This window comes from Callospermophilus lateralis, chromosome 9 (assembly GCF_048772815.1).
Source record: "Callospermophilus lateralis isolate mCalLat2 chromosome 9, mCalLat2.hap1, whole genome shotgun sequence".
In the NCBI taxonomy this organism is placed as follows: domain Eukaryota; kingdom Metazoa; phylum Chordata; class Mammalia; order Rodentia; family Sciuridae; genus Callospermophilus; species Callospermophilus lateralis.
This window is the reverse complement of record NC_135313.1, coordinates 12,538,869-12,556,402: the sequence shown is the minus strand read 5'-3', so window position 1 is coordinate 12,556,402 and position 17,534 is coordinate 12,538,869. Positions and strand designations below refer to the sequence as shown.

General features: G+C 38.2%; 1 protein-coding gene across 2 annotated transcripts in view; it reads left to right on the top strand.

Annotated features, from left to right (window-relative positions):
* Positions 1–17,534, top strand: part of Nyap2 (neuronal tyrosine-phosphorylated phosphoinositide-3-kinase adaptor 2) — a 235,852-nt gene that overhangs the window by 162,173 nt on the left and 56,145 nt on the right. For both annotated transcript variants that reach the window (XM_076866495.2, XM_077110287.1), the window contains one exon: positions 12,568–12,777. In XM_076866495.2, coding sequence (XP_076722610.1) covers positions 12,568–12,777 — 210 coding nt within the window. The remainder of the gene's footprint in view (positions 1–12,567; positions 12,778–17,534) is intronic.

Here is a 17,534-nt window from a genome sequence, read left to right as displayed (position 1 = left end):
TGTTACTAACATGTATTGCTTGGTGACTGTGGTTTAGAGTGCACAGTGCTATGCAGGAATAGTAACCCAGTGTGTTCCCATCTGAAAACCACTGTGAACTTCTTTATAACTGTGTATTACAGTGTGTCAGCAGAGGAGTTGTATATATTCTATACCATGTACACTTGCAGCTGATTCTCCCCAAATCTCATAATATTAATTTACTTGCTTATACAATCTTATAAGTTTTCTTTTAAAAAAATTGCTATTGCCATTTTTAATAAGATTAGCAGTCCTTCTGGAGAGATTCCAAACAGAAGATAAAGCAAAATAAAGCCAGTAAGGCTGTTTGTTCAGAGATCAGAGTGCAAATCCTGCTTTTTCTAATTACCTACCTTTGTCTGGCTTTAGGGAATTTATATAAACTTCAGTTTTCCTTAGTGAGTGTATTAGTCAACTTAGGATGCTATAACATAACACCTTTGACTGAGTGGCTTAAGCAACAGATATTTGTTTCTCACAGTTCTGGAGGAGGAATGTCCTAGATCAAGATAATGAGAGGTTCAGTTCCTGGTGAGGGCTCTCTTCCTGGCTGGCTAACAGCCATTTTCTTTTTGTTCTCTCATGTAGCAGAAAGAAAGCACCAGTGCTTCTTCATATTATAAAGACACTAATTCCCTCAGGACCTTATTCAAGCCTAATTACCTCTCAGAGATTCCACTTTGGAGTGTACAGTGCCATCATATTGGGATTAGAGCTTCAACATACAAATTTGGGGGACTCTGACATTGTCCATACCATGAGTTTTCTTAATCAACAGGATCCCGAATTTGCCTTGCTGAGCTTATTAATCAACAGAATCCTCAGTTTTCCATAACAGTAAAGGTCATCACACCTTCCTGACAGACCCGAAAAGAGCAAATGTTTAGAGACTAGTGTAATCCCTGGCCTGTGGTAGGCATTTACTACCTGGCAGCTCTGATAGCAGTGCTGCTGCTTTATAAGAGAATGTTAAGCTCTGGCTTTCCTGACTTACCAACAGGAACTAGGAAACACCAGCCTCCCTCTTTACATACAGCAAGAAACATTGAGCATTATCTGTATTTTTTTTTTTTTTTAACCAGGGCTTCTATTTAGTTTAGGTCTTCTAATCAGATGACAGGGCAAAAGTTGGATCTTAGATTTGCCAATGATCCTAAATACATCTCTAATGTTTCTGAAGAGAACAGTTTCTTCATTTATTTTATAGTTCACTGTGATTTGATTTGGTGGGATGAATAGTAGGAAGGATTAAAATATACGACATAGAGTTACCTTGAATAATCTAAAGTTGGATTTTTTTTTTTTAGAACAGAATAATAATGTTGAAGCCTCATGAACTATTTGCTTTTTATCTTCAAACTTTGTGTATCAGAGGTATAAAATTTTAGATTTAGGAGAATCTTTAGAAATGGTTTCAAATTTATAATTTTATTTGGAAAGTCAGAGCTCAGTAAGGGTTGCCTCCTCAAATCCCCAGGTTTTTAATATTGACCCCCATTCCAGAATGGTTTACAGTTTGTGCATTTCTTTGAAAGTATTTTTATTTTTTGTTTATATATATTTATGTCTATATTGTTTTTATGTTTAAAAATATGTATTTTTTTCTGAATACTTTAAAAGAACTGTATTTTGATCCTCAGCACTGCAAAATGAAAAAATGATATTATTTAATCATTTCACAGACATTTTTTCTAATATTGGGAAAAAATCTCCTCATTCAAATTAATATAAATAAAACATACAAGTTCTATGAGTGACCATTCCAGAGGCTCATGTATTGTACATGCAGTATTTATTAATTGAAATTATGTATTTAAAATAGTTATTAAATACTCAGTAAAGAATATCAGTTTTGTAAAGAAGTTTTCTTATCACTAGAGCTAAGAGAAAAGCATTGCATGTGAAATTTTGAACCGTATTTTGCAAGCTAACTAATTTCTCCACCCTTTAATTTTTCTGTCAGTATTCCAATAAAAATATTTTCTTCATTAGAAACTCCAGTATCTTATATTTAGACTGCTCTTTAAAGAAGGGAAAATAAGAAATAATATTGACTAACATCTGTATTAGAGTGGTTCAACTGCCACAGCAAACAACTACTCAACCTCAGTGTCATGATATAATATGACTTATCTTTGGGTCATGTCACAGGCAAGATGATAATCAAATAGTGGGTTCAGTCAAAAATGAGCTGTTCTTCCCACTGTTATTGGGAAGTTTCCATCTGGAGACTCTGCCAGCTCCTAGGAGCTCAATGAATTTTCACCATCAGGAAAAGCAAAAAGATGAGCAATTTGTGAGAAGTTTGATTTTCAGATCTTGAAGTAATATATATCACATTCCAATGCCAGGTCTCAGTTATGTGGCTCTTTCCACCTGTATGGAATCCTGGGAAGATGGACTAATATGGTCCCCAGGGAAAGGAGCAAAAAGGATTTGGTGCATATGGCTAGTCTCTGCCCACAGGTCCTCCTGGCTTTCACAGTACAGGCACAAACAAAAGTATGGGCTGTGTTCTCCAAACAAATTGCCTTTGCCCTGCAATATTAGAATTTCTGGATGAAAGTGTTACTAAAATCTTTTAACACCTAAGCATTGCCTGACGACTTCAGTGCAGGCATTTTAGGTAGAAATGATTTTGTGGAAATATATTTATAGTTCTCACCCACTTTGGTTAAAATTGAATGGTCCGATTATCTGCATGTTTCAGTGAGAAATTTTTAAATTCTATTTTGGAATGGCAAGCAGAATTTATTGGAGAAATGAATAAAATTTCAAATTGTTTTAAAATCACAACCATTAAAAAAAAAGAAATTACTAAGTATAAGCCCATATGTAAGTTTCAAGGCGTTGCGGGGAGAGGTACCCATGGATCCATGGTCAGGGAATCATTTCTTCGTGAGGTCTTTGCTAATTGCCATACTGTGACCTTGGGCAAGTTGTATAACAGGTTTGAATTGCTTTTACTCCTGCAGAAGGATTAGAATTCGTCGCAGAGTCGATCCTACTTCCGTGTGCCTTATCCTGTGTACCAAGGTTTTACCCTACTTGGTCTCTTGGCCCAATCTAGAGTTTCTTTCTATTTAAAATCTTTCTCTCTCTCTATTTGAAGGGAAGCCATCTCTTAGATGTAGGAACTGACAAAACTGACCCCAGATGACAGAGTTCACACAAGACAGAAGGAATAATAAAATATAAAAAGTTACCTTGTCCCTGACAGCCCTTTCGTTGAGGAGAATGGGAGCTCTTGCCCTCTTTCGCCTCCAGGCTCTGGGGATGGAGTGACAGAAGTGAAACCAGAGGGCCCTGGGGCTTGCCTGGACTCACAGGTGAACTGTCTCTGTCTGAAAGGCTCTGATCAGCTCCACACAGCACAGTTTTAAAGTCATGATGACTTGCAATTAAATGCCAGGTCAGGATGCCCGGGACAGTGAGAATCCTAGATTTGTATTCTGAAGATGGGACCATGGGGCGCTAGACTGTTGCACTCTGGATTCTCCAGGGTGTTTATTTAAGAACAGACAAACTTTTCTGAGTTGCTATGGAAACAGGAGTACTGCTTTGGTGTGCATGTGTCCCTTAAAGTTCATGTGTTGGAAACTTAAATGACCCAACTCAGGTCTCTTGTTTAGCAGCACGAACAGACTGAGACAAGCGCCAAAACCTAGAGACGGTAGTGAGAAGGAAGCTGACTTTGGCTCTCTGTAAGCACTTTCTAGTAATTAGAGATGTTCAAGACTGAGCCAGAGTCTCCCATGAGGCAAGAACTCTTCACTCCCTGGGGCTGTCCCGCAGAGGCAGGAGGAACACTTCAGTGATTATGAGCACCAATGCCTGGCTTTGAGCAAGCTGCTGCAATAGGTGATTTCTGAAGTCCCTTTCAATTCTAAAATTCGATGTCTCAATTTAATAACTCATCTGATGATGCAACTTTGTTCTCTCTGAGCACTTTGAACATGTTGTCTTTTCTGCTTAATGAATCTGCCCTAACCACCTTCCATTATTTTCATTATTCAGTGGTTGATACAGAATGGGGTGACTTTGCTTCTGCTGATTCTGCCAACATGAGGGTCAGTTCTGAAGCATTCTTTACGTCTGCAGAAAGTTCCAGTGTTCATCAGCAACATGAGCTTTAGGTCCTGCATTGTCAGACACAGTAAAAGCTCATGCTTTGCAACCAAGGGATCCTTATATAAGATTGGGAATTTCAAGAATAACAACAAACATGAAGTCTCTTATCTACAGTAGCTGAATCACCTCATGCTCATGAAACAACTAAATTTAATGGCAAATTAACCCTTTTAAATATTGGAGGGGGAAGGAAAATGGAATCTATGTTTCCCTAAGGAATTCATGTATCTGGTCAAAATTTCAAATGATGTTCATTCTTCCAGGAAATCTTTAAAAATCTGATCTACCATTAGCAAACCAATTAGAAATACTTATGATTTAACACAAAGATAATTTTGACTACAGTCAGGAATTCACATTCATGAGTTATTGAAGAGTATTGATCCATGCTTGCATGGTCCATGTGCTAGGAGACACTGGTGAGATAGTATGAGCCTTGGCTATGTTTAGAGCAAGGAGTGAAAGCTAATAAGCTAACCCTCCTGGCTGAACCACGCCTGTATTTGTTCATCTTTTGTTTCTCACTGAAGACTCAGCTATTGAGTACCACCTGAAAGAAGCTTATGGTCAGGTGGAGGATAAGACATATATAATAAATCAACAGCCACAAGTAGGAAGTGATGCACTGATATGTACCTCGGGAGCACAGGTGTGGCCTCTCTGAACTGTGTCATGGAAGGCATGCGGTTGAGCAGCAATTATAGGTTTCACTGTAGTATCATTTTATTTGGCCTGCAGACATGGAGACTGTCTTGATACCTCATGAGTATGCCCAGATTCTACATATACAGTTGCCACATAAGAAAGGTGAGCACCAAAGCTCCAGTGTGTCACTTTGACTCAAGAAAGCCACAAGTCTGTTATATTATTTTTTATTTTTATTTTTTGTGGTGCTGGGGATTGAACCTAGGGCCTTGTGCATGTGAGGCAAGCACTCTACCGATTGAGCTATATCCCCAGCCCTCTTATATTATTTTTGTCACATTGTTTAAAGGCCCTTGTGCCACCTAGTACTCCACCTGTGTAGGTGCAGACAATAAAGAGGAAGATGAGATTACACCAACATATCAGGACTGACAGGAGGGGACAACAGTACACTTTTATTGTAATTGCCACAGATAAAGCACAGCAAGATGAGAAGCTTCAAGATCATTTTCAGAAGCAGGATTAGGTTATCCTGAGACTAATACTAACCCTTTACCCTCACCTTGAGCTCAAAGTACAGAGAGAAAGTAGGGGAAACTTCCTGGCTTGATAGCCCCTGAGCTGAGTATTCCCTAAGGATAAGACTGGGACGATTAGCTACTTATTTTAGTTTGGAGGTAGAAGCGTATCAGGCTGAAGAAACATAAACAGAGGGCAACTCATCAAACACATTTTTAATATTTTTGATCAGAAAAAAATGTAGAAGGCTGTCAAAAAAAATGGTAGAAACTTTGGATCCTGATTCTGAAGGCCTTGGGGAACTTGAGAGCAATGTTACTAAAAAGCTGCTGAAGGGGCTGGGGTGATGGCTCAGGGGTAGAGTGCTTGCCTAGCACGCATGAGGCACTGGGTTCGATCCTCGGCATCACATAAGAACAAACTAATGTATCCACCCAAGACTAAAGATACATAAATAAATATGTAAAAAAAAAAAAAAAAGTTGCTGAAGAAGTCCGTGATAGGAGTGAGGCAGGAAGCGGGGTTGCCGCAACAGGAAGGAGGAAAGCTGAGGACCAGAACTGAACCAGTGATGTGGGAGCGAGGAGCATGAAAAAGCCTTGTACCTTTCTGTTTCCTGTGTGGGTCTTGAGGGCCGCTGTGCCGCGGTGGACACTCCCCACATGGGGATAAGTTAGTTTCGGATGGTTCCTTAGGAAACAATGAAATGACTACTAGCTCTGCTATGTAAGGAACTGTAAGGCATTATCTCTTTTAATCTCCACAGGAACAGCGGTTGTTGGTATCTTCACTTACAGAGGTGGAAATTGAGGTTCAGGAACCTTGACAGAGGTTAAGTAGCAAATAAATGGTGTGGCAGAAATGTGAAACCAAGTTGTCTGGCTCTGAAGATCATGGCCTTTTGATCTAGAAAATGAGTACGGTTGGAGCTATGGTGGCATGGTTCGTGTTAACATGTTACCCTGCTCCCCACCCCAGGCAGCATATGTAAAAGCCCTGCAGTGCTGTATTTTACTTGTCATGGACTTGAAAGGGGTCTTTAGGTGTGGTGACCTATAAGATCCTCACTGATGGGGGAGTGGATGTTGATGAGGAAGAGTGACTAGGAGATACTGCTGAGACCAGTGTCTGCTAGGGGCAGCTCTGGTGAGGAAAGCCATCCAAGCCAGGAGAACCAAGTTGTTCTAGTTGGCCCAGGGTCCATGGTAGAGAGAGGCTGGGGACCAATTGGGAAAGAGAGAGATGTTTACTGGAGATACCATAAAGAATCAGGGAATAAGAAAACTGTGAGAAGGAACATCAGAGTTAGCTGCATGAAGTTTGATACTTGGAGAGAGTATTTGGTCATGGAAACACTGAGTCCCTGATCTCTTATCCTTCCATTCTTTTTTGGCTTAAATACTGTAAGAACTTTAAGACAATGATCTGCAAAATGCACAGCCTGAAAAAGAAATGTAATGCAATCGCATTTTCACAACATGAACTTGGTTTCAGATCAGATTTCAATGTGAGAGCCTGATTTTAGAGCAGGAGCCAACATTTGCTCAGTTGCTCATTCAAGGAACAGAATACGGGGAGCAAGTTCTATGTATTTGGCACTGTGTGCCCCAAGCAGGGCTGTCACTGTGAACACTGAGAAGCATAAATTCCACAGGAAACTTTACCATAATACGTAGGATGGATCTTGTTTCATGAAGTTCATGTTACTAAAATCAATATATGTACTGAAATACATGAATATGGACAGTGATGTCCCCTGAATAGATTTCTTTGAGTTTACAATATGTCTTTATTACATATTTCCTAATCTGATTGTCTAATGTTTCTTTTCAATAGCTGTTTTGAATTTTTTTTTTTCATTTTAATTAGAAAACATATTTGGTTACAAAGTGGTTCTTTTGTGTGTGTCTGTGTATAAACCAGATTTATTCCCAAATAAAAATGGTCAATACTCCATTTATGATTTTCTTACAGCTTTTTCACCTCTGTCTTCTACCTGGGAGACAGACATTTACGTAGGCACAAATCAGAGGAGAACAATTTCTTCAGTTCTTTTATTCAAGATTTTCTAAATATATCTGCCCAAATTCACTAACCCTTGGCATTTGAAAACAAAGAAGAAAGAAAAGTAAAAAAAACAAAACAAAACAAAAAAAACCTCTTTTTTTTTTGTGTCCAAAGCTGCCCGGGCTTTTGTGTAGTTGAGGCATGAGACCTGAATGACTTCCCTTATAGGCACATAAGTGAAATTTGAATGAGAACGGACAGTGTTATGGCTGGAAATGCCTTGACACACATCTTAGCCTTTCTGATGTATTTCAAATACATAAACCTGCAGGAACTGTATTGAGCCCCGTGTTAGGATGGAATAATGTTTTTCTTTGGCTAGTTCCAATTACAGTGATAGAGGATTCTATAGGAGTGTGTGAAAGTTGTTGTTTTTTTTTTTTTTAAAGGAAGTTTTTCTTAATACTGGTAATGGAAGAAAATACACAAGCAGATAACAAACCCAATGGTTTGTTTAAAATGTGGAAGAGAACATGGGGTGAAGCAGATGGATCATTAGGCTTTGAGGCTGTGACATTTGAAAGCCAGAGTTACATTTTCTTTGAAACTGTGAATAAACAGCTTGGGAATAGTCTGGGATGTTCTTTTCTGATTCTGATTTCATTTTATTTGTCTCTGAACTGAAAAGCAAGTGATAGTTAAATTGTCCTATCTAATGATTATGCTGAAATGTATTACCTTTAAAATATTTTGACCCATTTGTAATTGATTTCAGTATAACTGGAATCTAAGTTTATAAAAAGTTCCATTTAAAGACCTAAAATTCTTGCAGTTGTTATGGGACTACTCTCCTGATTTAAGTTCATCTCATAGAATGTTATTCATGACATGCATTTGCATAACTGCATAGCATCTTAGAACTGGAAGGAACATAGCAATGTGAAAATAAAAGAAGACCAGACAAATGAAAATGGGCAGAGATTATTTATTCAGAGCTTGCATTTGGCAGAGACTCAGAGGCAGACAGAGGAATGGGAAAGCAAAGTGGAAAAAGAAATGTTAAATTTAGCCTAAAGATGCCTCCCTACAATCTAACTTAATGTATAAACAAACTGCAACCTAACTTAAGATTATATACTTATAACAAATAGCAGAGCCTAAGCCAATCATAGCAGCCAAGCTTTCAGCTAATCACAGGCTATAACTGCCAAAACATGTCCAATGCTGGAAATGTAGCAAATTTCAGCATGTCATTTTCTTTATCTGTCTATAAATACTGCCTGCTCACATCACTGAATGAAGCTCTCTGAAATTTTACTGGTTCAGGTTGCTGCCCAATTCATGAATTATGTCTTTGCTTAGGTGAATTCTACTGAATTTAATTTATCTGAAGTTTTCATTTTAACATAAGGAAGGCGTCAGGTATGCCCTGACTTCAGGCTCTCAGCCTGAGGAAGTGGGAATCATGCTAACCAGAAATAGAGCCTGGCCTGTGATTGGTTAAATGTGTATATTTGTCTTTCTTTAGTTTGTTCTTAGTTGGATGCTGGAGCAAAAATTGTGAAAATGACTCATTTTTAGTGCACTTGTGTTAGGTTCTTATTATTGTGACCAAAATACCTGACATAAACAACTTAAAGGAAAAAAGTTTTATTTTGGCTCACAGTTTCAGAGGTTTCAGTCCAAGGTCATCTGGCTTCCTTGCTTGGAGCCTGAGGAGAGGCAGGATGTCATGGCAGAAGGAAAACGAGTGGCAGAGGAAAGCTGGTCAGCTCATAGCATGTCCCTTCTCTCTCTCTGTGCCTGGAAAGCAGGGAGAGAGAAGGGACATGCGAAAAGAAGCAGTTTTCTAGGTTATCCCCCCTCTCCAAAACCAGTTCCCTTCAACTAGGCCCCACATCCCACAATTACCACTACATTCCAGTATTACAAAGCTGAGGTCTTCTGTGTGACTGAGGCAGCATGAAGACCTACCCTTCAAACCCCGATTCTTGCTATCAAGTTGAAAGATTTCAGATATGCTGCTCAGAGTAATGGGATTGACTTTATTGAAGGGTTAGGAGAAAGGAAAGGGGACACTCTCAAGGGAGAGAGTGAATTCTGTCAGAGAGGAGAGGAACAGTGTACCTCTTCTGCACTGTAGTTTTATTGGGGATCCCAGAGAAACTTCCAGAGAGTCCTGCCCAGGTCCACCTCTTGACTTTTGACTGACAGCAAGATGGTATCAGATTTTCAAGTACCTATTGCTATGACAATTCTAGGTTCCCTTGGCCCATGCTGAGCAGTTCTTATTGAATTCTTCACCATACCTTCTTACATATTCTATGGTTAGAATGAATTATCCTTGTCTTCTGGAATATGGTCAGTGAAAAGGATCACAAGAGTCTTTCCCTTCAGAATAACTTGTGTTTTTCTTATTGTTGTTATTTCATGCCTGCATTCCCTTGCAGATAACAGGTAGCTTGCTGAGGTTTGTGACATATCCTGCCTACTTAAGCCAGGCAGGGCTTCAGGTAAATTGCTGTATGGCAAAGAAAGTATGATGTGGGGGTCATCATGGTGAGACAATATTTTGGAATTATTCTCTTAACCTCACGTTCCCACCATCCTCTTCTGTCTGTCCCCTAATATCAGTAGTCCATTCAAATTATTAATTCATCAAGTGGATTAATCCACTAATGAAGTTAGAGTCCTCATGATCCAATCATTTCCTAAAAGCCTAATCTCTGAACATCTCATTCAACAAAGGAGTCTTTGGGAGACAATTCATATCCAAACCATATCTCTAGTCTTGACCAGTTGAGGCCAATTGTTACATGGGCTACTGTTTGGCTTTTCTGGATTAGTAGCTAGATAGAGTGGTCTAACTTTCTACCAGTCTGGCTTTTACTGCAGAGATTGGCTTCCTGGGCAGGTTATTACAGATAATGGATTAGAGTTCTATTTTTATATGTGATCTGGGAACTTTCCATTTGTACATACCTTTTCTTAATGATTATATAGTTTAAATGTAGAAAAATTAAATTCATAAAGGAGCAGGGTTATTGTTTATTTAAATGAACATTACTTTTATTTGTGTGTAACTTTTTAGGTTCCAAAATGCCTTAAAATGTAGAATATTGTTAAATTATTCAAATAAAATCAAAGAAGTTAGGCAGGGCTGGCATCATCCCATTTTGTACTTCTGAAAATGAGGCTCCTGGAGGAGAAACCAGATGTTACATCACTGGGGTCACCAGGCAGGGCTGCAGAGCAGAGGCCTCTGAGATTCCTGATCACAGCTGCTCAGTATAGCACAACTACTGTTTTTCCTACTGATTCAGATGATGGGACCAAAGTGTGACATTTGTGCTGTCACCCTGCTGAAAGTTGATGAGTATTTGAACCTAAAAGTAGAAACAATAGAATATGGGTGCTTTGAATCATTTCTGTGGCCTTGAGTTATTCACTTTGGTTTTTCTCAGAAATTCATTTTTTTGAATTAAACTCAAAACTTGAATTTTACAACTTGTGATAATCAGATTTTGAAAATATTATCAGCTGCATGCCCCTTTAATACATTTATTATCACTCGATGATCTTGTTCCAGTGGAAATACTGTGTTTCCTACACATATCAGAACAATGCCTAAGGAGTTGAGAAACCTATTAAATAAATGAATTACTTAAATGAAATATCTATTGAAAAGAATGCTAGGTGCTAGGAAAGTGAAAACTAGCATCCAAGAACTCTATAGCCTTTTGAGGAGAGCAGATAGATACAGAGGTATGTAAGACAAGGTCCATGAACAGATGACCATAACCAGGTGGGGGTAGTGAGCTTCAAGAAAACACTTAAATTGAGTAACCCATTAAGTAGTTACTGAGCACAGACAAATTTTATATATATTCAAGCAGGAAAGGTTGTAAGTAGTTGTAGAAGACAGCATGTATTTCTTGGAGGTAGAGAAGGAAGAAGAAGCTATAGCCATTTTAGTAATGTTGATTGAGTAACAGTGATCAATAGAGAGTGACAAAGTTAGGAAAGGAGGAGCAAGTTGGCAAGATTCTTGTGGGCCATAGTAAGGAGCTTAGTCAGTACCCTGTGGAAACTGGAGGCTTCTCAAAGGCTTAGATTTGCATTTTAAATAGATGACTTTGGCAGTATAAGGAGCTTGTACTTGGAGGAATCAAAGACAGAGTCAAGTTGCAATAATTCAAAGGAGATGATTAGAGCTTGAACAGGAGCAGTTGAGGTAGATATGATACAAAGTAGAAGAGAAGGGGAAACAAGACATTCAGAAATAAAATCTGCACAATGTTCTGCTGATGGGTTTGGACAGTAGCAATTAAAGAACGGGAGATAAAAACTTAGAACAGATGGTTAGCTGGACAGGAGGGACTATTAGGTTAAGGAGAAATGTTATCTGTTTAGTGTCTGAAATGTTGCATTTGTGTTATCCACAGCAGATCTGGATGGACTTACTCAACAGGTAGTTGGATAAATGAACTGAAATCTAAGAAGATTTGTCCAGGCTTCTGATAAACTATCAATGATCACTAACGTTCAGATGATTGTTAGCTGAGCCCCACGGAATAAAATCATGGGAAAGAGTGTAGAGAGCATGAGAAGGACTGTGGCTAAGCTTGTACCTTTGAAAAACTAATGTATCAGGGATGTGTGGAGGAAGAGAAAGTATTTTGTATTGATTTCTACAAAAAGGGTGTTAGACATAGATAACCAAACGCTGGAAGAGGAAGTATCAGTGAAAGCAAAAGAATCAAACATGCACATCGATGAGTGATGGAGAAATTCTCACTGACTGAAAATGTTTTTTTAAATTCATTAACTAGAATGTGCTAGGTGATCTTAGAGAAAATAGGTTTTGTGGAGTGGTTGGGCTGATTTAGGTCACAGAGGGTAGTAAAGTAAATGAAAGATGAGAAAGTCAATAATAGACGTAAATTGTTCTTTAAGAAATGTCCTTAAAGATGAGCCCAAGGGAAGAGTTATTAAAGGAGACTTGAGTTTCATTTTACAAAGAAAAAACCATACTCCCTCTGGTGATATTGACCTATTCACCTGAGAAAAAGATCTCATGGGATCTGTGTCCCTATTACATTTAAATATTATAGTTTCCAACACAAGTATAAGTTCTCTACAACATATTGGAAGTGTTTTAGAAAACAACTTTTTAATTTCTTAAAAGAAATTTAGGAAAGATTTGGCTTCTGTTTAATTGAAGGTATTTTTGTTAATACACAGAATCCACAGAGGAGCTGAAAGTCCGAAGTCATAGCACAGAGCCACTGCCCAAGTTGGAAAGCAAAGAGAGAGGGCACCATGGGTCATCATCCTCCAGAGAGCCTATCAAAGCTCAGGAATGGGATGGAACACCAGGACCACCTGTGGTCACCAGTAGGATGGGAAGGTGCTCTGTGAGCCCCACCTTGTTGGCAGGAAACCACAGCTCAGGTAAGTAGGATTATGATTTTCACGATGGTAATTCTTTATATTTCTAGAAATTCTGCTCTCATGCAAATACTACTTAGAGAAACATCACCACAGAAACATCTGTCTACACTCAGAGAGTGTAGGCCTTCATATGAAGGAGTACACAGTGTGTTGTACCACTCCAGGGTCCTTCTTTTCACAGAGATGATAGATAAGTAAATAGTGCCACTGGAGCCCTGGGAAGCAGCAGCCTGACAGCTTGAAAAGTTTTGTGCTAAATTTCTTCAAACACCTCTAGAGGCCTCCAGTAAAGTGGATTTTAATTTAAAAAGTTTGGTTTAGTATTTATGCTTCCTTTGCTTAAAAAATATTTTAGGCAACTGGTAAAATTTGAACAAGATAAAACTGAAGATAGCAATGGGATGAAGATGATTAAAAGCAGTAGAAAGAGTAGATATTCTGAGGTATCTGAAGTGGTGAGCTGAGAAAGTAACTGGGCATTGCACCTAGTCTTCAAATCTAAGTCAAAAGAGAAATTTTTAATCTAATATGCCGCTAAATTTCACATCTTGAAATTAATAGTATGCAATGCAATTTTGCATGGTTAATAGATCAATATTATTATACATCAATTTTTAACAGCACCATATGTCTGCTTTGAACTGATTAATGCACATGCTGTTCTCACAGAGAGCTGACAATTGAAATGAACTGCAAATAATCAAGGAGCCTTCTGTAGTTTTCAGGTCTGTATTCCTTCAGAGTGTTAGGGCCCTAAAGAAAAGATCAATCCTTTAATTTTTTTTTCAACTTTGATACTCACCTTAGAAAGCAATTTACATGAATTTAGCCTATGGTCTCTCTGACACTCATGCATATGTTAAAATTTTAGCAGGATAAATGATCCTTGGTGTGTGACACTGCTGAAAACATTCCCAGTAATATCTCCTACAGCCTCAAAAATCCAACTCAGTTTTGATGGTGGTATCAAAGCATGTTATCATGTGGAAAACTAAAATCACAGCCTATGTTCAAATCTGATAAGAGACTTGTGCCTTTAGCAGAAATTTTAAAAGACATTTTATAGTAAAGTATAGATTGCTATAGATGGATGAGAAGAAGATATTTGCATATCTTGTCAAAAAGAAAGAGGGCACAAATGATTTTTATCACCATCTAAAATGATTGATGTCACTTATTGACTGAGCCTTATTATTAGTTTGGGGCTTATTATTATTTTTTAAAGAATTGTCTAAATTTATGCCAGTTCTATTTAAAATATGTGAATAACTTAATATATTGTGACCACAGATATATTTTAGGAAAAACAGAAGTATTACCTGAGTGCCGACAATGCAACAGCTACTATTTAAGGGTATGAAGATTCAATGATGAATAAAATATTCTTGTATTGGGTGTTCAAGGTCTGGTGCAAGAAAGACAAATAGAAAATTACAATGTAATGTGTTTTAGAGTACTCAGAGAAAAAGAACCAATAAGATATTTATAGGTATACAGAAAGAGATTTATTATGAGGAGTTGGCTCACATAATTAGGTAGGCTTAAAAGTCCTGTGATCTGCCACCTGTAAGTTGAAAGCCCAGGAAAGCCAATGGGTGTGGTTCAATTTGATCTCAAAGGTATGATATCCATGGAAGTCAATGTTGCAAATCCCAATCTGAGTCCAAAGGTTTAAAAACGAGAGTGCTGATTTCCAAGAGCAAAAGATGGATATCCCAGATAAGTAGAGAGAGTGAATTAATGGAACCAAGTGTGTTTATTGTGAGGGACAGGGGAAGGTCGATTGAAGAAAATACAAATGTATGTGCAATGTTCCTGAAGGGCCTTGCATATTAATTAGAAATGCTTTCAGCTACATAGCACAAGCTATCAGGATCTTTTACAATAATGGCCTTTGTTGGCTCCCTTTGCATCAAGTTTGTAGGTCAGCTGTGCAGCTCTTCTGCAGTGGGTCAAGATATCATCAAGGACCCAGGAACTGTCTCTGCTCTATTTTCTCAGTCTCCTCTTCTGCTACCCTTGAATCTTGTTTTCATGATCTCAGCTGAACACACGTTTTTGGGCACGATGCCCCAGCAGACTCTGTCCCTTTCATCTAATTGATCAGAAATTGGAAACATGCTTCTGGGACCAACCACTTAGTGAAAGGGATGGGACTTCCTGGGCTTATTCAAATCCTTTCCCCCTCTAAATCAAGAAGATTCTATCTGATATCTATAAATAACAACAGTGTATTTGCAGGCATAAAGGCCATAAGCAATGGACAGTATCTGACACATCATTATTAGGTTTTGACCATTATGTAAAGGACATTTAAAAGGTGATAATTAATATTAATAATTCAATTTGGTTTGTATCATAGAAGACTCAATGAGCACTCCAAGGCTTTAAATGTGGGTGATAGGGAGGCCATTTACGGAGGCAAGGATAGTCCATATGAAACATGGAGCAAGGTTTAGGAGGGAATGTCGGAACTTAAATTTTGACCATGAATACAGCTGGACATGCTCTGGACATATAATTGAGAAGACAATTGGAATCATAAGACTGAAGTCAGGGAGATGAGGTGTGGCTCAGTTGTGGAACTAAAGAACTTTGTAGTGATTAGAAAGTAAACTGGAAAAGCCCAAATTAGAAGAGAAGAAAACTGAAATGAGAAAGAAATTAATCTGGTTATCCTGGGAAATCCAAACATTTCACATGTGTGCAAAAGCAGAAGAATCTGGGGGATAAACTGAAATGACACACTTACATGAGGAGTTGCTCACATAATTAGGTAGGCTTAAAAATCCTATGATCTGCCACATTTGAAAGCCCAGGAAAGCCAATGGTGTGGCTCAATTCAATCTCAAAGGTATGATAACCATGGAAGTCAATGTTGCATTACAGACCTAATCTGTAATGAAACCCTTACTGAACACTTAATAAGTTGCATAAAAATTGGTAAATATAAACCTTTAGTGTCTCTAACACTTTGACATGAATCTTCAAAGAAATTCAGAGTGTAAACAATTATACTATAGTTTTTCTTTCTTCTGCCTCTAACCCCTGAAGCTTCTGTTTTGGTTTACAGCATCTAAAGTCTGCTCTTCTGAGTCTTTAGCTCTGTTTATAGAGCAATAAATTGTCTACTGACCAGAAGAAATAACAAAAATATCATCAGTCCCTCATGTTCCCCATTTTAGATTATGAGACAAATAAAGGTGGAGGAAGAAAATGTTATTGTTAAAAATGTGTTATCAAGTTGTTGGATTCCTAAAAGATTCCAAATGTTGAGGCAATGTGGTCACATATTTAATGTCACTGCAAGTCAGAGTGTCTTGAAAGAGCTACTCAATGATCTTTGCCATTACTTGGTTCTCTAGTTGATCCTTCTACCACTTTTGAGGAAGAAATGGAGAAAAGGGAAGAAACATTTATTGTGTTGTTAGTTTTAATTGTTTTGAAGAGAAAGAATGAAAAGTGTGCCAATTCTGTCCTAATAAATGCCAAAATTCCTCTAGTGAGAATATATAAAATAGAGAGTCTGAAGTTAACTTGTCTTTGTAGGTGAAGATGGCATTTTGGACTTGCTATTGTGAAACAGAGGAGAATAAGAACTGTTTTTCCTTCTTCTTCACACTTCTTCTTTATTATCTCTGGGTCACTGGGGCCACTGAAAGACTCATTCCCTACAAGAAACACCAGAACAGTAATCTGTCACCTTCTGCCTCAGCTACATAGGTGTCAACACCACACCCAACACAGAGAGGAAGGAAGATTCCACATGTGAACTCCTCTCTCCTTTTTTTCAACTTTTCTCTCTCTCTCTCTCTCTCTCTCTCTCTCTCTCTCTCTCTCTCTCTCTCTCCCCCTCTCCCTCTCCCTCTCCCTCTCCCTCCCCCCACCACCACTCACATACATACACATACAAACTTCTACCGGTCACAGACCGTTGCTTTACCAAAAGTAGTTTAGCCACTTGAAATGGTGTTGTAACGACTCTTGTGAGGATTGAAGGATTGCTGAAGTAAAGCAAACATGTCAGGAGATCTCAATTCTAATTAACATTGCCGCTGGTTGCTGCTGCACTTTATTAAAGTTACTGTTGTTTAGTAAATCAGAGATTCCCCAGAGGGTGATTCTTGAAGACAATGGGAAACTGGGACCCAAATGCTTGTAAAAATAATGGGAAAAAGTGGGGAAATTATTTAAGTAAATATGGCATTTACAAAAACTCAGATTTCAATCACTGAATCAATTAACAAGCAGTTTCCAAGCAGCTTGTATCCAGCTCTGTTATGGTTTCTGGGGGACATATATTCATAGTCACACACAGCACCATCAACTACATAAAATACAATCTCTGCCACTCAGAGGTCTTACTCTGCTTCCTTATGGCTTAGGACTACTGTACGTACTTTAACTAGATTGTAATTAAATGTATTGTTTTTATTATTATCTTCTGTCTACTATATATTTAAAATTATTCTAAGAACAAAAATATAATGCAGACTTGAAAAATGATACTGGGCTTAATAGGAGACATTAAGCCTTATACCGGGATTTCATCAAATCTTCTAAAAAATCATTATTATCAGCTGAGTAACAGAGAACTTCCCATGTGGAATGAAGAAGGTGAACCCAGGGTGGAAGAGCATGGGAGTGCTCATGAAATGTGCACACACATTCATGCGCGTGCACACACATACACAAACGCATACAGAGCTAATATTGTAACATTTAAATCAAAGCAAGAATGAAAATCCAAAAAGTTG